Source organism: Acipenser ruthenus, chromosome 32 (assembly GCF_902713425.1).
Source record: "Acipenser ruthenus chromosome 32, fAciRut3.2 maternal haplotype, whole genome shotgun sequence".
NCBI classification, from domain to species: Eukaryota; Metazoa; Chordata; class Actinopteri; order Acipenseriformes; family Acipenseridae; genus Acipenser; species Acipenser ruthenus.
In genome coordinates, this window is record NC_081220.1 from 8911134 (window position 1) to 8934955 (window position 23822).

General features: G+C 44.5%; 1 protein-coding gene and 2 long non-coding RNA genes across 3 annotated transcripts; all 3 read left to right on the top strand.

The window, feature by feature from the left end:
• Positions 1-2327: 2327 nt before the first annotated feature.
• Positions 2328-2729, top strand: LOC131703017 (uncharacterized). Its single transcript, XR_009309635.1, has 3 exons — positions 2328-2415; positions 2499-2557; positions 2646-2729. It is a non-coding gene; the product is annotated as an uncharacterized LOC131703017 (long non-coding RNA).
• Positions 2730-3187: 458 nt separating this feature from the next.
• Positions 3188-5898, top strand: LOC131703111 (uncharacterized). Its single transcript, XM_059005976.1, has 9 exons — positions 3188-3287; positions 3365-3495; positions 3611-3691; positions 4384-4554; positions 4659-4755; positions 4849-5069; positions 5145-5295; positions 5390-5598; positions 5716-5898. The coding sequence occupies exons 2-9, from the start codon at positions 3403-3405 to the stop codon at positions 5896-5898; spliced, it is 1206 nt and encodes a 401-aa protein (XP_058861959.1). The 5' UTR covers positions 3188-3287; positions 3365-3402.
• A 1528-nt stretch (positions 5899-7426) lies between these two features.
• On the top strand, positions 7427-8789 carry LOC131703022 (uncharacterized). The gene is made up of 6 exons (XR_009309640.1): positions 7427-7541; positions 7622-7811; positions 7900-8039; positions 8284-8377; positions 8465-8569; positions 8656-8789. It is a non-coding gene; the product is annotated as an uncharacterized LOC131703022 (long non-coding RNA).
• Positions 8790-23822: the final 15033 nt, after the last annotated feature.

Below are 23822 nucleotides of genomic sequence, written 5' to 3' on the forward strand. Positions count from 1 at the left end.
TATATGAAAAATGTTGCGAGAATCTCTTACACATTAGTCATGGGTGAAATAAATGTATTTTTGTAGGATGGTACAGAGGGGAAAAGAGAGCCATGAAGTTCGCTATCCCAAGAATTTGGCGGGAACCCACTGACCACTCAAGCAACTGCTACTTCTGCATGGTGGACCCTTCCAAATGTCGGACTGGCAAGAATGCACCTGCTATCACGTATCCGGACCTTCCTTCATCCATCGCTCCGGTGCCACACTGCCATGAGCTCCCCGTACCCACTCCTCCGGAGAGAGAGCAGCCTTCTTTAGAAGTAAAGAGAAGGGTCTTTCAGGTACCATCAAGACTTCTTCCCTAAGCCGTCTGAGGCAAAGTTCAAAGCCGGTGTCTTCGTCAGACCACAGATAAAGAAGATCCTGGAGTGCAATGAATTCCCCAAGAAGCTCACTAGTAAGGAGAAAGCGGCTTAGAACAGCTTTGTCGCAGTGGTTCGGGGCTTCCTGGGCAATCACAAGGCCGAAAACTATGTGGAGCTGGTTGAGACTGGTGAAGAACTACGGCACAGTGGGCTGTAGGATGTTCCTCAAAGTCCATATCCTTGATGCTCATCTTGATAAATTCAAGGAGAACATGGGAGTGTACTCGGAGGAGCAAGGCGAGCGCTTCCACCAGGATATAATGGACTTTGAATGCCGCTACCAAGGACAGTATAACGAGAACTTGATGGGAGACTACATTTGGGGGCTGATTCGTGAAAGTGATTTACAGTATAATCTTAAATCTCGAAAAACTACTCACTTCTAAATCTTTTGTAGTCATTTTTGTATTACTTTAGTATAAATGCATATTAATTTGGATTCATATGTTGTTTTTTTCTGACTTTATGTGAACCAAAAGACACAAATTCGTCCGTTTTCTCATTGGAAAAAGGTAAATTTCAAAATATCACTGTCCTTGTCACAAAAGCAAAGTTTGTGGGGAATAGTAGCCATTTTCTATACTTTTGAGTCATAAGCAATTAGGAAATAACACCTACTACCCAGGAACAAAAATTGTGTTACATAGTGACGGAACAAGCCTGCTTGCTGCTACAAAAGCGGCACTATACTGAACTTTACCGATGCGTTAGGAATAGACACCATTCATTTATTCATGCTTTTACATATCAACTAATTGCATTCCGCATTTACAGAACATACATGATTATCGTGAACATTTGATAAAATCAAACAATCAAAAAATTCCACTGACTCACACTGCTTTCACTTTTTACCATTTACTTCTTAGCCCTTAGCTTGCGTCTCAATGCGTGATGATGTTGGTTTTGTTGACTCAGTTGCCATGGGAACGTTTAAAACTCCGCGACAAACTTTACTCAAATGCACAGCTGTACAGAACACCCCCCCTCAGAAATGTGCTGTCTATTCACGGGAACAGACTACTGAACCAGTTAGTTCAGAAGATCGCTGGATACACAATAAACAATCTGACAATTTCACAAATAAACCCGTTTGTGTTCAAACCTATGAGAGGTGGAATGTAACAAAAATGTGAACTGCAAAAGCCGGAGCGTCAAACATCAACGACAAAGTTCAACATTTGAATTGAAATAACAGCTGTCAAATAGACAAAGCTCAACACTCGAAGATAATATATCAAATTGAAAATGTTCAACACACTAATTGAATTAATTATACATAAAATAATGAATGTAATTAAGCTCAATAATTGAAATGGGAACTTCAAATCTTAAATAAATTGATTACAATTCAAATTTCCAACAAGCCATCCGATTTGTGTTTAGTCTGTTCTAAATCAATACTGCGCGTTGTATTTCAGGTTAAGCGCTGTGCTTTCCATTTGCCACTTGGTCATTCTATTCCCCGGGACTGCCCCTGTCATGGCAAATCTGACATGCTAAAGAGATGCTTTGCACTGTTTCTTAAATCAAGTGGCCTCAAATAAATTGTCTACTTTAATATCTGCTTAGCCTACCTAAGCATATGTTTACTACATGCCTCCATAGCTGAGCCTTTAATCAGACAGTCCTTGTCGGTGACAGTCCAGTTTGTTCCGCACGTACTTCTGCCAAACTTAAATTCAAAGTACAATCTTCTAAATGGGTTATTATTATTATTATTATTATTATTATTATTATTATTATTATTATTATTATTATTATTATTTATTTTAATTAACGTACTGATTGAAAATTAGAGGACTAATATGAAAGAGGTGCGCTCATCAATTGCAGCTAATTAGCTCCCATTAGCACCTGAACCTCTTTATAAACACATTGCGCTCTAAGGAACACCAAACTCAGCTACTGACGGTTGTGTTTTTATTATTGTTTCTTTATAACGGTGAAATAAGTTCACGGTCGGGGCTGCCTTGGATTTAATGATGCCGTGTTGTCTTAGATTTGGGTAATTGTTGATCTTTTCTCTACTTTAGAAACGTTCATTTTATTGTGTGTTTCTCACTTGCGTGTTTTTTTTTTTCAATGCAGAATAACATTGCTGTTAGCAGTGTTAGTCACTGAAGTTTGGACGCAGAACCCGCCTCTAGGTACGATAACGGTCACTTCAGCAGACCTGTTCTTTCAGCTTCCTGTTTATTTACCGGTTGTGTGTTTACGTATCGTTGTCTTCTGCAGGCTCGGTGAGGACAGAATGTCAAGGGATCGTTATGATGATGATGTTGGATAAGTCTTTTGTTGGAAAGTATTTTCGTATCAATGTGATTGGTGAGTGATCATTTTTCTTGAATAGAAAGCTTTTGATGTATAAAGCCTGTTGACTCGTAATGTAATAACCTGAATTAAGTACAGAGCACTCCCGCGCTGTATGGCATCAACCAGGCTTCGTTTTTTTTTTTTTTTCAAATACAGGGTATGAAACTCTTGCGTTGCTGATCACACTAAATAATAGACCTGTGCTGCTACAACCTTGGTCAGATTTGTTGACTGCAAGTGCGCAGAATTAGAAATTATTTACTCTAAACCTATTGTTCCGAATGGGTGTATAATTCTAGAAATATAAATAGTTTTTTTAAAAAATTGCAAAAAGTAGATGGGACGGGGTGGTGGGGGTGTTCACGTTGTTATATCTCTACATTGCTTGATCACGTGTACAGTTTCTTAAAAGGCCAACTTAATTTATTTTCCATAGACAATAAGGGGGTGCTTGTATCCCTCTCTCCAAGACTGGCTGCTCAGTGTGGATATAGCTTAACTGTTGACTTCTTGGGAAATGCCAAGTTCCTTGCTTCTGTGCTGAGTTGCTTTGCTCAGAACACAGTGAGTCATCATTTTATTTCTTGTAAACCTGTTTCTAATGGTGACATGCTGGGACTAACTTTAGCCTTTGTTTCCAGAATGAGACGTACAAATCAGTGTCTTCTCAAACAGTGCTATGACTTCAGCTTCCTCCTATGTTCAGAGCATGACATGCCGCTATTCTCCATGGGTGGAGAGGGAGATTCTGTGTGAAAGAAACTACATGGAGGTAAGGGCTGTCAGGATGTGATAATGCTGTTTCAGTATAACTTGTTGGGTTGTGTGGGTATGTTAATTGTCATTACAGAAGTGCTTCACTCATGACTAATTTCAATATTCTTTAGGTTTCTGTGAGAAGAGGTGTGCCACTTATTGAGCCAAACTTTGTTCAAGATGATCCTGATTGGTCCCTTGCATACCCTGAGGTAGAATCATGTGACTTTGCATTTGCTTCATTCACATCCCCTTGGTCTTGCCTAATTGAGGTCTACTCTACTGTCTCATCTAGTTGAAGCAAAATCTAACGGCCCCATTAACTTTAACCTGTCTCCCAAGAGGGTGGTCATATTGGAATTGTGTAACATTTAAGGCATTGGCTTTGTATACATATATTCTGTTATTTGTTTTGGTAAAACCATGATTGTGGTGAAGTTAACACTTTCTTGTCTGTGTGCAAGCCTTGTATTTCAACCACTGAGGTAGTGGCTTCATATGTGCAGGGTTATAAACCCTTCATGATAAATGTGTCCTGATATACCTTTTTTGAAGTCTGCTGTATAGGAGCAATTTCAAGTATTGTCCTAAAGTTTGTTACACTGATATATTAAGGTCCAGTACAAATGAGTGGCTACAAACTCTGCCTGTATCCGATCCAGACCACATGCTTTCACGTAGGCTCTTTCGTACGCAGTTGTATTTGAGGATTCTCTGTTCCATTAGAGATGTTTGGTGATCATATAACGGTTTCAGTGATACATTGTTAATTTCACCCTTCAGTTTTAGTTCATGTTTTATTAAACAAGCCATCTGCTGTGACAAATCCTTTAGACTGGGGATGCTTTGTGTTCAAACTCCCTATTCTAATGTATTTTTTTTTTTTTTTTTTTTTCTTTGCTAGGCAACTGCTGCTGACAACAGCATCTGGAAAATTGTGTTCCATCTCCCAGCAAATAGAAAGACAACTATGACTGTTGCTCAGGCCATGACAAATGGCTATGGCATAAACACTACACCAACTCGAATTCTGGTTAGAGCTGCATACAACTCCACAGAAAGCCAGCCTCAGGTGGTAAGTAGTCTAGGCTTCATTGTTCTCCAGTACAGTATATCCAGACTACGAAGGTAGACAAGTCTTGCTTTTGTTTTGGTAAAATTCCCCCTCCCCTCTAACAGATCCAAACTGTACCAATGGCTGTGCTAAGGTCAACCACCTTTTATAAGCAAAGATGGATGGTCATGATGGTGGACACTGCAGTTACATGTCCTACTGGTGAGTAAGCTTATGGAGGGTAACGGTGCTCAAGAACTGTTCTACGTTTAAGTGAATTTTCTATACCAAGTCTATGGTGTTCCTTTCTGTCAGATGGAACAGCCTTCACAGAACAGATGATTACATGGAATGTTCCCCGTGTTCCACCTCCTCTTGTTCCGACACAACAAATTACTACCCTTGATGTTCAAATGGGAGTTGATGGTCGCAAGCTTGACCCTGCAACGATTCATAATGGAGATTATAAACTGGATGTCGGTCCCCAGCTAATCACTGTAAAAATTCCTGTGGGAGCTGATGGTGGATATTACAAGGTATGTAGAAGTTCAACATCTTCTAAATCCTTCTCATTTTAAAGCTTTCCTCCTAAGATGCTTCTGTGCTTTCAGAGCCATGTATTGGACAACACATATGTGATCTCTTACTCTATTGAACCAATGCTGGAGCATACCTGGCAAGATGGGCCTGAGAAGACCAAGTACACAGTACTTCATCCAATAACCACTCCTTTCATGCCTCGGCCACCAGTTGTCACAAACAGTATGTAGAACTTGTCCACATGCAGTAAATCAAAGGGATTTGTTGCAATGCTCCACTTCATAGCCTTCATTTTAATTGCATGCTTTAATTTCAGACACTGTTCCTAAAGCCAGAGTGTTCAATGCGACCCTGGGGACATTCCTGCCTGATGTGGAGCTGGTCAAAATTATAGTTGGATCAGAGACGTTAACTGTGCCAGAAGCCAACCTAAAAGGTTATAATGTCCAGGAGCATGTCTTTCCCAATGGATCCAAGACCTACACTCTCCAGGTGCCATTTGAGGACCCCAATGTGAAGCAAAAGGTAACATCCCACCTGTTCAACCATCCAATTGCCCTTTGAAAACACTTGCTTCTTGTGGATGTGTTGCTTGCTGTCTGACTTTGGGTTTAATCCTACAAACCATTGCTTTTCTTTCAGGTAACTCCTCCAGACACCAGAACCTACATTCTGCCCCTGACCTACTTGCTGAATATAGTGCCAGAGAATACACCCTTTACTCATCCTGCTGTAGTTGAAGCCATTCTCAAAGACATCAGTAAGTGCCTGACTGTTTGTGGTCTACAATTACCCTTTTCTGACCAATCCAGTCCATTGCCCTGACAACTGCTCTTCCTCTTGCAGTTCTACCTACAGTAACTGGCTACTGTGATGGTGCTGCATTCTATACCATGGTAACATATGGCAACATGGGTCGCAACTGGGTTCCTTTTGTGGGCTCAAGAGAACTTGGTGGAAGTCTGCTTGCCCTGTACAAGTATAATGCCAACGCTACCAATTTCTGGATGACTGCCATACAATTCAGTTGATGCCACATATGAAGTAAGTGATGAAACTTTAATGTGTTTTTAGTTGTCTTGGGTTCAACACATTACTGACCTGATGTATTGTCTCTGTAGGTGATCAGTTCTTCAGGCATCAGAAGCAGGCTTGACTTGACCTTGAAGGATATTGAGACCATGGTTGTGGTGGCTGACTTTTCTCTGTCCTGCAGTTTCCCTACAAAGATGATTGGTAACTCTCCTGCAGACCAAGCATTCTTTAGAATTAGCTGTTTTTGAGATTGGCCAAAGGTTGCATGGAGTGGTATTGAAGCTATAATCTGTTTCCTTAGCCTGGATCCAAATGCTGTGTTTCAGATTGCTTCACCAATGGAACTATGGCAGCTCTTGCTGTGAAAGTGGAATCTGTCCCCAGCTTGTCTCCAAGTCAACTAACTCTAAGGGATCCGAGTTGCCGGCCTCTTCAGTCTGATGCTATCAATGCGGTTTTCTACTTCAATGTCAACTCCTGTGGCACAACTAGAAGGGTTAGTATTGACACATTTAAAACCATATTTTGAGGAGGTTCAACATATTGACAAGTTGGCCACAACACCCATGGATCAATCTGGGGAGCCATGGTGACTGGTGTTTTCCATCAGCTGAATTACTTGCATGAATTGTGTACATCTGAAAGATGCCACCTTTGTATTGAACTGCTTGTCCAGTTGACAAAGGTGCTGCGACATGACTCTTGGTTATGGCATTGCATGTGCTGCCTATAGACCTTTTTGGGTCAATGGCAGTGAACTGGAAGGAGCGTACTAACTCGGGAAGATCCCGTGGTTAGTATGTAGGATGGGACTAAACTAGTACACGAGTTAATACCAATTGCAGCTCAAGAGTTGCCAGCTGTGTATTCAAATGTGTATTTGCAACAAATCCAAAATAACTGCTGTTGCCCTCTTGGCGGTTACTAAAACAATACCAAATTAGTCTAGCAGTTTCTGTAGACAGACTTGTGGTATCATACTAACTGTAACAAACATAATCTAACTGTAATATTCATAATCACTGCTTTTTATTTTTAAATTGTGAAATTGGTACAAAGTTAGTACACAGCTGGGGATGATCCTGAGTACCATATTAGCTAGTCTGCAACTTGGTATGCAGCTCCATACTAAATCTACAAGTTCATTGCAACCTGAGCCTTTTGTGATTCTCTTCCAGTTTGACAACAACCTCCTGACTTATGAGAATGAAGTGCTGTTCACATCTTACCGGTAAGGATTGCAATCAAATTTAGTATCCTTGTGGTTGAGCCTGAAACTATCCTAACCCCATCTCCTCTTTCCAGGTTGAGAGTTGCCTGTCACTACCTGGTCAATGACACCAAGGTAGTGCAGTTCTTGTACCAGAATAATCCTGCACCTGTAGTCCAGCCTGGCTTGGGGGACCTTGCAGTCATCATGCGGCTTGCATTGGGTATGACTTGGCAATTGAAATAATATAGATGCTCTAGTAGTGTGTTTCCACCTATAAAATTCTCCCTTGCATCTCTGCAGATTCAACCTACAATGACTTCTATGGCGCTCAGGATTACCCTGTTGTGAAGTACTTGCGAAGACCCTTGTATTTTGAGGTAGAGATCCTGTACAGCAGGGATCCACAGGCTGAATTGTTTTTGGAGAACTGCTGGGCAACCTATTCTGCTGACAGGAATAGCTCTCCAAAGTGGGATGTTGTTGTGGACAGGTAAGATGCTGGAATATGATATTTCTGCTACAAAACCTAGGGATTGGAGTTGTGGCTGATGTGCTCCTGACCTACTTTCTCTTTCTAGTTGTGAGAACTCTGCAGATGAGTACTTGACCGTCTTTCACCCAGTCTCCAGCAATGCAAGAGTGCTGTTCCCTTCCCATCTGAAGAGGTTTGAAGTGAAAATGTTTTCCTTCAAGCAGCCGGGATGCACTGAAAGGACAGGTAAAGTGGAGTGTTAGGATGGGGATCTTGTACCACAATGCATGGTTTGGATTGCTTTGCAAGCAGCAAATAGTTGCTGTTCTCAAATCTTTAGTGAGTTGGAATGAAAACATGTAACTACACTTTTGCAAGAAACACTTATGATGCAATATATGTGTTTTTCAATTCAGTAATCCTCATTGGATGATGGTACTGCCTGATCTATTGATGCTTGTTTTGCTTGACAAGGTGTGCTGTCTTTCAGATTTACTTCCACTGCAGTGTTGTGATATGTGATTCAAACCGGCCATCAGACAGCCTCTGTAGCAGACGGTGCATTCCAGGGAAACAGAGGCTTGGTAAGAGCTCTGTCTAAGAAGGGGGGTACATTTTGCATGCTTTTTTGTCCGTTTGATTTGATGGACTCCTCCTAATTCCTCCTGTAGGTCGCAGTGCTGAAGGGATGGATGGTGGTGCATTAAAGGTGTTTGTGTCTTCTGGCCCAATTGAGCTGAAGAGAGATGGGTCCCTTCACTTTATGCCTAGAAGTGGTAATATGCATGATGTGAACACAATTGCAGTTCAAGTAAAATATAACACTTTTTATTCCTCTAACTATTTCTTTGTTCTCTTGCAGGCCAATTCAATGTGTGGTCCCTTCTGGGAGCTGCAATGGGTGTGTGTTCAGTGGTTATCTTCGTAGCTGGAGTTGTATCTTTCTGGAAACTGCCAAAAAGTGTGTATTGATAAATAAAAATCTTACTTGTAAAAGCTTCTTTTTTGTGCTTGACTAATTCTACCATTGATATGTCAGAATGGTCATGTCAATGGGATTTCCTCCTCTTTGCTGTAGCAAATGCTTTGATTTTCCCTGATCAGGCCATTCTCAATATGGTGTGTTACTCAAGGACCCTTCACTAATTCACTGTGTGAACCCGGGGGCAAAGACTTTCCTCCTCCATTGAGCTGTAACACTATTTTTATATTGAACAGTAACAGGGCAATTACTATACTTTCAGTTATTTAGTATGATAAAATTTAAGGAAGAACCCCTGCCCCCTCATTTGTCCCTTTTATTAAATATGTATTAGGTAACAATTTTCATATAGAAATTCTATTTCAGTATACAATTTATATATTGTCATGAACCAGGCTTCAACAAGAAACAAACTAGAGCCCTGCATCACTGATTTAAGAATATATGTTTAACTGTTAATTATTTTGAAGCCTCGTGTGTAGAAATAGTAATGGAGGGGGGGGTTCATTTGAAAACAAAAGCTGGTGTAAAGTTAAAAGCTGTCCACCAAAGCCAGGCTTGTCCACTTTCCCTTATGTTGGGCCCTTCTCCCTGACAGATTCTCTTGTCTCTTTTAAATTTACATTGTGGTGTCTTCATAAATAATTTTCCCACTTGTTAATTTTTGTAGGCTAGGTATCCTCTACATTACGACTCACCATACAGTCACTGTGCTTCACATCACTTCCAGCTCTTAACTTCTAGAATAATTCCAGGTGTGTAAACTTCCCAATCTTCAGAATACAGTAAGCTTTTATTAACTTACATCCAATAATAAAACTAGTGGAAAATCCTTCCACTACAGCAATATGTTCCATACCAGGAACTCCTTTCAAAAGTAGAAACTAATTGTCTTCAGTTGAACTGTATTTGCTGCTGCTCCTCCTCACTGTGTCATCTGTGTTCTTTATTGTTTACTTTCCACACTGAATTCTGTAATTCATTAGCTATAAAGAAAACTACCACTTGAGGGTGCAGTGCATAGAAAAGGAGCACATACCAATCCATAAATCATAATAATTATACACGCCTAAATAAACTAAAATAAGAATACATTCCTGTGACGAGATAAAGCGATCCCGTGCTGTAAGCCTTCCTCCCAGCCGCCAGCGGGCTGTGAGCCAGCCTAGAAGGCCCCAACAGAGATGGTGTGACATGGCAGTTCCATCTTTGTTGAGGGCAACAACACGGAATGTCCTGCAAAGTCCCAGAATTGGGAGGAGATTAAAATTGCTGATTGGTGTTCCGCTGATCAGGGGGCGTTCCGCAGCAAATAAAATGGGGCTGTGTTGTAGCAGTCGAGGGTGGTATCTGAAAGCACAAAGGAGTGTGGGAGAGGTACTGAGGGATAAAACCAAACAAATGCTCACTGTGACTTTTTTGACAGACATAAACAAACTAATTCAAAAGAGAGACAACCAACCAGGAGGTTGGACACCAGAATGGCCAGAAAGGCAAGGACAGCCACCCAGAGTCTGGATAATTTTACTTTGTTGTTTGTTTTGTCTCTCCACATTTCAGTTGGTGTTTCTCTTTTGTTTGGACATTTTCTTTTGTTTGTTGTCCTGATTACCACTGTTTGCAGACACTAATAAAGGAAAAGAAAACAACTTGTGTCATATCATACCATTGTCTGGACTTGATTATTTTTACACCTCCACCCAACTCAGCTGTCCGTGACAATTCCTTTTTTTAATAATCAAAATTCCAGTTCAGCTCCTACATAAGTTTTTGCAAAAGCAATTATTTTTGCTAACATTTCAGGTTCTTATATCACTATTTTCAGCAGTGCAGTTCCTTCCTGTATGTATTGGTCATACTTTAGGGCCCATGGGAAGCCTGTGGCAGGCATGCATTCTGGTTACCATGTGACTCCTTGTTTATTGGGACAATTCAGGCTTTTCCAATTGCAATGCATTGTGGTACATTCTACACCTCTTGGTCACTGTTCACAGCAGGACTACACTTCCCATAATGTATTGGGGTGTGAGTTGAAGAGCCTAAACTATCCCAGTGTGTTCTAGTGTGCATGAAGTCATATGGTAACCCTGCCCGTGAAGGCCTGTTTCAGAGTTCTGCCCCATGCAGTCTCCCTTACTTTGAAAGCTCAGTGCTGACAGGTATGCATATTATAAAACACACACATGCAAAGAACAGAATTCTAGAAACAAACTTTATTATACAGTTCTGTACATATACATGCAAAATATAAAACATTAATATATCTCTTACATTTTTGCTTAGTGTAGTTTGTATTACTCCCGTTAGATTAAAAAAAAATCGAATACAGTGGCTAATGCAGCCTCCAGCGTTCAGCCACAAAACGGTAAAACTGCAAACAAACTACAATTCCCAGAATCCCTTGCCAGTTTCTGTAGTCCCATGTGTGATGCCATAGGTCTGGCTGCCTCTGAGTTGTGATTACACAGGCATAATCTACTTATTAGATTCCTTCTTGCTTTGACATGCTACTTTCAATATGCAAGTTTAGGGTGAAATTATCAATACTCCTTATATATACCTTGTTCTAGCATCACAAAAAAGTGCTTCTTAACAACATGTTGTTCTCTTCATGTTTGAGTGTGTGAGTTATTGGAACTGAATTCACTACACTGGAAACCCCGTGTGTAGTACGGGGGGTGTAATGTGTTTATATTATAAAGAAGACGGAGAGTTTGATGCGAGACTCGATCAGACACAGGCACATTCATATTACACTGTGTAACAATTATTTTTTTTTATTTATTTATTTTTTTTTTTTTTTTTTGGTTCCTGGGTAGTAAGTGTTATTTCCTAATTGCTTATGGCTCAAAAGTATAGAAAATGGCTATTATTCCCCACAAACTTTGCTTTTGTGACCAGGACAGTGATATTTTGAAATGTACCTATTTCCAGTGAGAAAACGGGTGAATTTGTGTCTTTTCGTTCACATAAAGTCAGAAAAAAACAACATATGAATCCAAATTAACATGTATTTATACTAAAGTAATACAAAAATGACTACAAAAGATTTAGAAGTGAGTAGTTTTTCGAGATTTACGATTATACTGTAAATCACTTTCACGAATCAGCCCCCAAATGTAGTCTCCCATCATGTTCTCGTTATACTGTCCTTGGTAGCGGCATTCAAAGTCCAGTATATCCTGGTGGAAGCGCTCGCCTTGCTCCTCCGAGTACGCTCCCATGTTCTCCTTGAATTTATCAAGATGAGCATCAAGGATATGGACTTTGAGGGACATCCTACAGCCCATTGTGCCGTAGTTCTTCACCAGAGTCTCAACCAGCTCCACATAGTTTTTGGCCTTGTGATTGCCCAGGAAGCCCCAAACCACTGTGACAAAGCTGTTCCAAGCCGCTTTCTCCTTACTAGTGAGCTTCTTGGGGAATTCATTGCACTCCAGGATCTTCTTTATCTGTGGTCCGACGAAGACACCGGCTTTGACCTTTGCCTCAGACAGCTTAGGGAAGAAGTCTTGAAGGTACTTGAAGGCTGCCGACTCCTTATCTAGAGCTCTGACAAATTGTTTCATAAGGCCTAATTTGATGTGCAGTGGTGGCATCAGCACCTTCCGGGGGTCCAAGCCGTACTCATCATACTTCAAGGCGTCGAGCAAGGTCTTGATGCTGTTGTAATCCTCTTTGAGGTGCACCGAGTGAGCCAGGGGAAGAGACGGGTACTTGTTACCATTATGGAGCAGCACGGCTTTGAGGCTCCTGGATGAGCTGTCGATGAAGGACAGTATAACGAGAACCTGATGGGAGACCACATTTGGGGGCTGATTCGTGAAAGTGATTTACAGTATAATCGTAAATCTCGAGAAACTACTCACTTCTAAATCTTTTGTAGTCATCTTTGTATTACTTTAGTATAAATACATGTTAATTTGGATTCATATGTTGTTTTTTTCTGACTTTATGTGAACGAAAAGAAACAAATTCGCCCGTTTTCTCATTGGAAATAGGTAAATTTTAAAATATCACTGTCCTGGTCACAAAAGCAAAGTTTGTGGGGAATAATAGCCATTTTCTATACTTTTGAGGCATAAGCAATTAGGAAATAACACTTACTACCCAGGAACAAAAATTGTGTTACATAGTGTTATTAAACCTGCTATCAGACTCTCCGGCGCCGTCACTCTGAGTGCTCTTTGAAACAGACTGAGTTCGTATTTATATTCATGTTGGGTTAATCAGAGATGACTATCGGCGGCCCGTCTGTGGTACTACCGGAGATTTTAATTGCACAGTTTGTACCGCTCTGTGCAGCGCCGTCCCGTTTGTAACACGGTACGTGAACTGCATTCTGCTAAACAAAACATCACAACAGCAGCAGCAGCGCCATCTACTGGACAAAACCCAGACATGCACGTTAAAACAATTATCCAGTTCAATATCTACAAAGACTAAACAAGAAACTATTAGCGAAGCCCCGAAAAAGAAAATATTATACAAAACGGTTTAAAATCAAATGTTTAATTGTTAATAAAACCATTTTTAGATACTGTGGAACTACTTCTCTCAGTGGAAGGTAACACAAATAAAAATTATTAAAATAAGGTTTAAAGTCTTCTTTATTTACCAACAACACCACACTCATAGCCCCATTTAATAAGAGCAATAATACACTCCAGGGTCTGTGTGTTATCATGAGATATATCACCACTTCCTGGGCGGTTGAAGAACTCAACTTCGTCTAGTGCCTCCCAACGCACCCAAGGCGTGGTGATATTACCTCTTGATAATTATTATTATTATTATTTATTTCTTAGCAGACGCCCTTATCCAGGGCGACTTACAATTGTTACATTATTTTTACATACAATTACCCATTTATACAGTTGGGTTTTTACTGGAGCAATCTAGGTAAAGTACCTTGCTCAAGGGTACAACAGCAGTGTCCCCCACTGGGGATTGAACCCACAACCCTCCGATCAAGAGTTCAGAGCCCTAACCACTACTCCACACTGCTGTGTGTGTGATAACACACACACACACTGTCGTGTATTACTGCTTCATTAATGTAGTCATTAGGTTTATATGTCACATTACTTTGTTGTCACTGTATTGATTTAGATATTCTGGTTGGATACCTCAGAAGCCAGCGGAACAGCGTTTCTCCGACCCAGCGAAGGAAGCGTTTGTCCCGGATAACCTCTCCCGTGATGATCGGCGCTGCCATGACAACCCATGACATCACCCGCAGAAGTTACAACACCTCGAGTCATTTTTTGTAGCACAGTATTAACGTGTTATTGTTTTCACAAAATAACATCAATAAGATTATCAAATCACCTGCTAGTGTGTACTAAACAAAACCTCAATATCACTGAATTGATACAGAGACAAGCCATGGCACCAGCAAGGGGTTACAATGAAATTAATAAATAAATTACGACATGAAACAAAAATACATGTGGGTATATTTTAATCAAAAATCCATGTGTCCATAATTCTGATTATTTATCTAAATAATCTTACAGCTAATTCTTTACAAATGATCAATTTCTATATTTCCCAGAGTGCTAATATGGTGTTATAATTTAACATATTAATGGCTTTTAGAAATCATCTATGCTAGTCTGCCCCTCAAACAATTTTAAATATAATTTAGATTTAAATGGCAGGTAGTATATAAATCAATTTCTAAAACAGGTCGCATTTTGTAATTTAAATAGGACTACTTATGAGCTACCAAAACGTATTTTTGCTTCATGTCGTTATTAATGTATTTACTTATTTATTTGGTTAAACTTTAATCCAGCCTTACATTTGAACTTCTATGTATGAATTACTGACGAGTAATATTTGTGATTCGATTACTCTAGCAGATGAACTGATAATGTATGGATGTTATTTTGTGAAAACAATACAGTATTAAAAAAAGAAATACTGCAACATTTAATAAATAAATAAATTATACACCAAACTGTAGCACATTTCTTTAGTCTTAATATCATAACAAATATACTTATTATAAATATGTACCTCCTTTTATTTGTTGGAAAACGGTCTGGAACTGAAGTAAAGGATTTTTTTAATACAGTGCTGTTTGAATATTTAAAATATGGTTCCCTTTCAAGTCGAAAATAACCATCAACATGAGATATTGCCGTCAGGCAGCACCGGTAGGCTGAGCTTTTATAGCAAAGCTGCCGATAGGCCCCCACGCCAGCTGCAGTGTAAGCCCGCCCCCCTGGGAGCTTACTTAACTGCGCGCGCGGGGATGCACTTCCTCTTTTGTCTTCAGCCTTGGTACGGTAGGTAATAGATAATAGAGCTTGTTAACTGATTGTACTCGATAAGCTTTACGCTTGAGAAGCTGTTTAATTACCCCTTCTCTGAGTTTTTTTCAGTTATTGTGTTATTTAGGATTATATATATTTCTTTAATATATTTTTCCTTTCGCTTTGCTTCGGCATCGCGTCTTCGTGGTCTCCCGTCTTCCTTTTCTTATTGTTATTATTATAATATATAATTATATTATATTTATTATTTGGGTTTTTGTGTATATATATATATATATTGTTATATATATTTTTTATTGTATATTGTTTGGGACGCGTGTGCGTTGGCCTTAGACCACGCGCATTATTGCAGCCTCGGTCTTGCTTAGGCTAGACCGTGTGTGTGTGTGTGTGTGCGTGCAGCCTGCATTGCAGTCTCCCCCCCACCGCGGCGCGTTCTGCCGCCACGTGGCTGCTATTGAGTATAGCCCCACTGTTTTACACCATACGTAGTGTCTGCTGCAGCGTCCAAACAAAAAAAAAAAAAAAAAAAGTTTTTTCCCATACAGTATAAGGAAGACGACCACCAAGTGCATTAACTGTTGCCCTTATAAGCAGCACAACACCTTGTCTTTCGAGACTCAGACACAGTACTAGAGCACATAGCGTCTCCGCTTTGCGGGTCAGCTGACGTGGATCGTCTGGTGCAGTACACGCGCTCCGGCGCTTTCGGTGTCAGCGCTTAGGCGCCTGGTGTAGCGCTTCGGCGCCTAGTGCTTGGGCTCAGTGCACGCAACGCACTTGTGCACGCACCTCGATGCTCGGTGCTCGGTGCCTCGGTGCACGCACCTCGACGCTCGGTGCCTCAGTGCACGCACCTCGACGCTCGGTGCTCGGTGCCTCGGTGCACGCACCTCGACGCTCGGTGCTCGGTGCACGCACCTCGACGCTCGGTGCCTCGGTGCACGCACCTCGACGCTCGGTGCTCGGTGCACGCACCTCGACGCTCGGTGCTCGGTGCCTCGGTGCACGCACCTCGACGCTCGGTGCTCGGTGCCTCGGTGCACGCACCTCGACGCTCGGTGCTCGGTGCCTCGGTGCACGCACCTCGACGCTCGGTGCTCGGTGCCTCGGTGCACGCACCTCGACGCTCGGTGCTCGGTGCCTCGGTGCACGCACCTCGACGCTCGGTGCCTCGGTGCACACACCTCGACGCTCGGTGCTTGGTGCCTCGGTGCACGCACCTCGACGCTCGGTGCCTCGGTGCACGCACCTCGACGCTCGGTGCTCGGTGCCTCGGTGCACGCACCTCGACGCTCGGTGCTCGGTGCCTCGGTGCACGCACCTCGACGCTCGGTGCCTCGGTGCACGCACCTCGACGCTCGGTGCTCGGTGCACGCACCTCGACGCTCGGCGCTCGGTGCCTCGGTGCACGCGCCTCGACACTCGGTGCTTGGTGCCTTGGTGCACGCAACTCGACGCTCGGTGCTCGGTGCACGCACCTCGACGCTCGGTGCCTCAGTGCACGCACTTGACGTTTGTCTTTTCAGTGCTTGGTGCACGCGCCTCAACGCACCTTAAAGCTGTTCTCTTGGTGCTCAGTGCTTAACGCTCGGCGCTCCTATTACTGGCACGGTACGCTTCGGCATACAACGTGCTGCACCATGTCATTTCACCGCTGTGTCACCTGTCAGACGAAGTTACCGGCTAATGACCTGCATGAGGACTGTGTGTCCTGTCTGGGGCCGGAGCTTGCGGCATCTGCTTTGGCAGACAAAGCTTTTTGCACGTTATGTGCAAGCTTTCAGACGCGCACTCTGCGTCGTAGGGCGAGGAGAGCAGTCGGGGATCGCTCCCCTTCATCTGGGTCGTCACACACCCTTTCCACCCCGCAGCCTTCTTTGGCTTCCCCGCCAGCGAAGCTGCCTTTTTCCAGGAGTTCGCCTTCCCAGGTTACCCCTGGTCAACGATCTCCTGACGTTAGGCGCAAGAGAGACCGCTCCCACAGCCTTTCTGTAAGGCGAGGCCCTTCTCCTCGCGGCGAACGCCCCCGTCAGATCTCGAGATCCCGCTCTAGATCGCCCCGAAGGAGAGGATGTTCCCGTTCTCCTCGTCGCGACAGGCGTGGTGGTGTAACTGAGCTTACTATTAAGATGTCTCAGTTTATGGACCTTATGATGGGGCAGCAATCGCTGCTCATGTCCCTGGCCACAGCTCGGGCCGCAGAGGAGCCAGTCAGACCGGCTGTCAACCAGCCGATCATCCTACCACAACCCCTGTCCGTTCCAGTTGCGCAACAGGACGCATGGGACGTGGATGCTATCTCTCGAGATGCATCAGAGGGTGAGCCTCTCCACGGAGAGGATAGTGTGGAGGCAGAGCTCACGTCCCACCACTCAGAGTCTGAGATGGAGGTAGGCGTAGATGACTCTTTATGGTCCTTAGTAGAGCGGGCGACTCGCCACCTGGGCTTAGAATGGCCTGCCACTGAAGAACCTAGGCGCTCTCTTTTTGAGTCGCCTTTGGCACAGGGCCAGCAGTCTAGGATGCTTCCGGCCTTCCCAGACTTTGTTAAGGAGGTGCAGTCCACTTGGGGGACTCCAGCCTCCGCCCCGGCAACCTCGCGTAAGGCGGCTGCCTTTACCATGCAAGGTGCGAGTGAAGCGGGTCTGGCGTCATTTCCGCCAGTTGGCGCTGCGTTCGCAGCGTTGGTGAAGTCACCAACACTCTCTGGGTTGGTGAAAGACCCCACCTGCCCTAACAAGCAGTGCAGGATCACTGAGGTGCACCTCAAGAGGGGCTATTCGGCGGCTACAGAGGCAGTTAGGCTGTCCTATCTGGCCAGCCTCCTCTCAGTTTATCAGGCTGCGCTAATAAAGGATCTCCCAGACTACCCTTCAGTGTCTCTGAGAGCGGAGTTGGGGCTAGTTGCCCAGCTGCTGGTCAAGCTAGCCCAGCTTAACGTGCGGGCCCAGGGCAGGAGCATCGCGTCTCTGGTGGTGGCCAGACGACAGCTCTGGCTCTCGCAGGCGAGAGTCCAGGAGCATGACAAAGCTCCATTGTTGGATGCCCCAATTACACCGGGGCACACATTTGGCCCAGCGGTGGAAGAGATTCTGCAAAGCTCAGCTAAGGCTAGAGAGGCATCACAGCAGTTGGCTACGATATGGCCGCGTAGGCCTTTCCAGGTCAAACGCCCACAAGAACATCAGTGGCATAGAACACCACCGCAACACCAGCCCCGTCCAGGGGGTACTAAGACCTCCCCGGCGGATACAGCAGCGCGTGGCCAAATCCCAAGGGGACGACCGCAGCGCACAGGGTGGCGACCTAGAGGAGGCGGCAGACCACGCCCTCGTGGCTCTGGCCAGGCCCCTCATGAGCGAGCGAAGCCTAAGCAGCCCTGAGAAAACCAGGCAGCCATTAACCCAACCCTATACTGTTCCACAGCTTCTGTTTTGGCAACAATGCACCAGCGATATCTGGGTGCGCAAAACTATACTCACTGGGTACACCCTTCAGTTCCAGTTAAACCCCCCCCCCCCCTTCAGGGGGGTGGTGGTAACTGTGGTGAAGGACGTGGTTCAGTCCTCAGCTCTGAATGTGGAAATACAGGCATTGCTCAGGAAGCTTGCCATTCAACTAGTAGACCCTGCTCTGACCGACCAGGGGTTCTACTCCAAGTACTTCCTTGTGCCAAAGAAGGACGGCGGGCTCCGCCCTATTCTAGACCTGCGGGTACTGAACAAATACCTACGGGTGTTGTCGTTCAAGATGCTCACGCACAGGCACATTGTCCAGTCTGTCCGGCAGGGCGACTGGTTTACCACCATAGATCTGACAGATGCGTACTTTCACGTTCCCATCTGTCCGGGTCACAGGAAGTATCTAAGATTCGCATTCCAAAGCAGGGTCTACGAGTTTTGCGTCCTGCCATTCGGCCTGTCTCTAGCTCCTCGAACCTTTTCGAAGTGTATGGACGCCATTTTAGCTCCTTTGCGGGCTCAAGGCATCCGACTGCTGAACTATCTGGACGACTGGCTCGTCTGCGCGCAGTCAAAGGAGCAGCTGGCACAGCACACAGTGATGGTTACAGACCATCTTCAGCGGCTAGGTCTGAAGGTCAATCCAGACAAGAGCCGCCTCGTGCCCAGCCAACAGACCAAGTTTTTGGGTCTGCATCTGGACTCAGTGTCCATGGAAGCGACCCTATCGACACTAAGAGTTGCCTCATTAGAGCGGTGTCTCTCCCTATTCAGGTTGAGAGAAACAGTCAGCATGGAGCTGTGTCAGCGCATGCTGGGGTTGATGGCTGCCGCCTCGCAAGCCCTTCCTTTGGGCTTACTACACCAGAGACCTCTGCAGGCCTGGTTCAATGCCTTCGCGTTGCACCCGCGGAGAGACAAGCACCGCAGGTTGAGGGTATCCCGAACCTGCTGGGAAGCATTACGCTGGTGGAAAGTTCAGTCGAACATCCGCCAGGGCGTGCGCTTGGGTCCCGTCTTCCGAAGGGAAGTTATCACAACCGACGCTTCCAACCAAGGTTGGGGAGCAGTCTGGAACGGGACAGGGACCCGTGGAGTGTGGTCAGGACCCTGGAGGTCAGCCCACATCAATGCTCTGGAACTCAGAGCAGTGGACCTCGCCCTTCGGCACTTCTTGCCAGTGCTTCTAGACAAGCACGTGTTAGTGAGGTCAGACAACACCACAGTAGTGGCGTATATCAATCGCCAGGGCGGATTGCGGTCCCCCGGTCTTCACCGGATGGTAACGCGGCTGTTGCTCTGGGCTCAACCGCGTTTAGCCTCTCTGCGTGCAGTTCATCTGTCGGGCAGAGTCAATTACGCAGCGGACCTCCTGTCCAGAGGAGGTCCTCTTGCGGGCGAATGGCGTCTTCACCCTCGGGTGGTAGAGCGCATCTGGGAATGGTTCGGCACAGCGCAAGTCGATCTCATCGCTTCACGAGAGACCACGCACTGTCCTCTATGGTTCTCGGTGAAGGACCTCGACAGCCCCCTGGGGGTGGATGCACTGGCTCACGAATGGCCGCCAGGGCTCCTGTATGCCTTTCCACCGATTCCGATGCTCCCCGCCTTCTTGGAGAAGGTCAGGGTAGAGCGAGCGACAGTGATTCTGATCGCTCCTCGGTGGCCTCGGAGAATATGGTTCCCGAGTCTAGTGCAATTACTGCACGGTCGCCCGAGGGAGCTCCCTCTGCGAGCGGACCTGTTGTCCCAAGCTCAAGGAGAGCTTTGGCATCCGAACCCCAAACTCATGCAGTTATGGGCTTGGCCCCTGAGCGGGAGCGCCTGTCAGCCTTAGGGCTTTCGACTGCAGTTATATCGACCATCCAGAGTGCGAGAGCCCCCTCTACTAGGTCGCAGTATAAGTGGCAGTTGTTTCAGAGTTGGTGTCTGGCTCAGAGCCACGACCCAGTCTCCTGTCCTATGGCAGTAATATTGCAGTTTCTGCAGAAACTGCTGGATGAAGGGAAATCTCCTTCTACACTTAAAGTGTATTTAGCCGCCATTTCGGCTTGTCATGTACGCATTGACGGTTTATCACCTGGTTGCCATTTTTTGGCATCTCAGTTTCTGAAAGGCGCAAGACGCTTGCGGCCTCCAAGAACGACCAGTTTACCGTCGTGGAGCCTTGATGTGGTGCTAGAAGCCCTTACCAAGGCACCGTTTGAGCCTCTCCACAGCGTGGATATGAAGCTCATATCTATTAAGACTGCATTTTTGCTGGCTGTGGTATCAGCAAAACGCGTGAGCGAGTTACATGCACTTTCAGTGCATCCTTCTTGTACTCGTTTTGCAGGAGACGGTTCTAAGGTCTCCATGCGCCCTAATCCGGCCTTTTTACCAAAGGTCATATCCCCGTTCCACATGAACCAGTCAGTCGAGTTGATGGCGTTCCATCCTCCTCCTTTTTCTTCCCCAGAGGAAGAGCGGTTACACATGCTCTGCCCCGTGAGGGCATTGAGGTGTTATATTGACCGTACAAAGACTGTGAGGCAGACAGAACAGTTGTTCATATGCCATGGTTCTAGATCTTTGGGTCAGCCGCTGTCTAAACAGTGCCTTTCCCACTGGATAGTGGATGCTATTAAATTAGCGTATGAATCTGCAGGCCTTCCACCACCAGGGCAGTTGAAGGCGCATTCTACCAGGGGTATGGCGACATCCTGGGCCCTCTTTCGAGGGGTGCCGGTGTCTGATATTTGCGCGGCAGACAGTTGGGCTACGCCGCATACTTTCATGAGGTTTTACAGGTTAAATGTACTGGATTCCTCTGCTCCACTGTTTGGAGCATCTGTTTTACACTCTACGACGCCTCAGGATGCGGACGTATAGAGTGATTGATAGCATGGTGTTGAATGTTCCACCTTTAAGACAGGTGTCATTACGAGCATAGACGCTGAGGCGCAGCTCCGCATATGCCTAGATGTACTGCCTACGCAGTTGCGTTATGACGTAAGTCTGTCCTACTGCCGAGAATCCTCCCTCGCGACAGCTAGGGTACACTGTATCCCATGTTGATGGTTATTTTCGACTTGAAAGGGAACGATAGGTTGCGGATGCAACCCCGGTTCCCTGAAAGAGAAAATAACCATCAAGCTGCGAGGTCGCTCCGGTAGCCTTCACGGCCTGAAGAGCAAAAGAGGAAGTGCATCCCCGCGCGCGCAGTTAAGTAAGCTCCCAGGGGGGCGGGCTTACACTGCAGCTGGCGTGGGGGCCTATCGGCAGCTTTGCTATAAAAGCTCAGCCTACCGGTGCTGCCTGACGGCAATATCTCATGTTGATGGTTATTTTCTCTTTCAGGGAACCGGGGTTGCATCCGCAACCTATCGTTTTCTTCAAAATTAAAATGACAGCAACGGTGTGTTAATTTAACGAAGCGCCTAACACCGCTTGGAACATTCGCATTTTTAAATTCTAACGGTCTCTGCTCAGCGGAGTGGAATGTTCACGAGCCGGTTGCCTAGCAGCGTCTCCCCCTCCTTCTCTGCCCCGCCCTCTCGCCCTCTCTCGTTGCTCCAGCTATGAGTTCAAATTTAGCTTCGTTATATTAGCTCAATTCTTTACTAACTTTTACAAATTAGGTTATTAGTGGCTTCGTGTTTTTAAAATGGTTCAGGTGCAGTCCGGGCAGACTGACTGGAGCATCATTACAGTATACCGCACTGCGCTCAGCTTTGTGTGCCGGCTGATACACAAAATAATGAACGAATGTTAAATAAATCACATGTATTGCTTTTTAATGCTAAATATGTATCTGGTATTTTAAGTATTATCAACAATTAATAATTCAGCTATATTCATATTCAGAATGTAATACAGTATTAAGACAGGGCCCAGTATTATAAATAAATAAACACGCTTTAAGAGAAACAGCAGTGATGTTTATTGACCATTCCCATACATTCTCTATATGTTTCTACATTGTGGTTGCACAGGGACAAGGGACTCAGTGATGTTAAAAAAAAAAAAAAACTAGAGCCCACAATTAACCAATATAGAAAGGAAGGCGGGAGAAATGTATTGCCTGTGTGCAGTACCTTACACTTTTGTAACACAATGTCATTTGCCATGTGTCTGCCCAGTTCTGAATGCTGTCTAGATCATTTTGAATGACCTTTGCTGCTGCAACAGTGTTTGCCACTCCTCCTATCTGGAACTGCAAACACAAGTCAAAAAGGAAGTTAGAAAGGCCAAGAGAGATAGATATAAATGAACATTGCTAAGGGGGCTAAAACCAATTCCAAAATGTTTTAACAGCAAGAGAACATTCAAAGAGGAGGTTAAATGTCTAATCATAGACTATGAAAAAAAAAATAGCAAATATATTAAATGATTACTTTTCACAAGTTTTTACAAAGTAGGATACGGACAACATGCCTCACATGTCATCCTGTTCCTATCCAGTTTTAAATAACTTTAGCATAACAGAGGCAGAAGTGTTAAAGGGACTAGGAGCTCTTAAAATAAACAAATCCCCTGGGCCGGATGAGATCCTCCCAATAGTACTCATAGAAATGAAAGATGTTATTTACAGACCGCTAACCAAGATCATGCAACAGTCCCTTGACACAGGGGTTGTACCGACAGACTGGAAAATATCAAACGTAATACCAATCCACAAAAAGGGAGACAAAACCAAACCAGATAACTACAGACCAATAAGTCTGACTTCAATTATATGTAAACCTATGGAAACTATAATAAGATCCAAAATGGAAAATTACCTATATGGTAACAATATCCTGGGAGACAGTCAGCATGGTTTTAGGAAAGGGAGATCGTGTCTAACTAACCTGCTTGATTTTTTTTGAGAATGCAACATCTACAATGGATAATTGCAAAGCATATTTTATGGTTTATTTAGATTTCCAGAAAGCTTTTGACAAAGTCCCGCATAAAAGATTATTTCTCAAACTGAACACAGTAGGGATTCAAGGAAATGCATGCACATGGATTAGAGAGTATTTAACATGTAGAAAACAGAAAGTACTGATTAGAGGAGAAACCTCAAAATGGAGTGAGGTAACCAGTGGTGTACCACAGGGATCATTATTGAGTTCTCTGCTACTCCTAATCTACATTAATGATTTAGATTCTGGTATAGTAAGCAAACTTGTTAAATTTACAAACACAAAAAATAAGAGGAGTGGCAAACACTGTTGCAGCAGCAAAGGTCATTCAAAATGATCTAGACAGCATTCAGAACTGGGCAGACACATGGCAAATTACATTTAATAGAGAAAAGTGCACGCAGGTAATA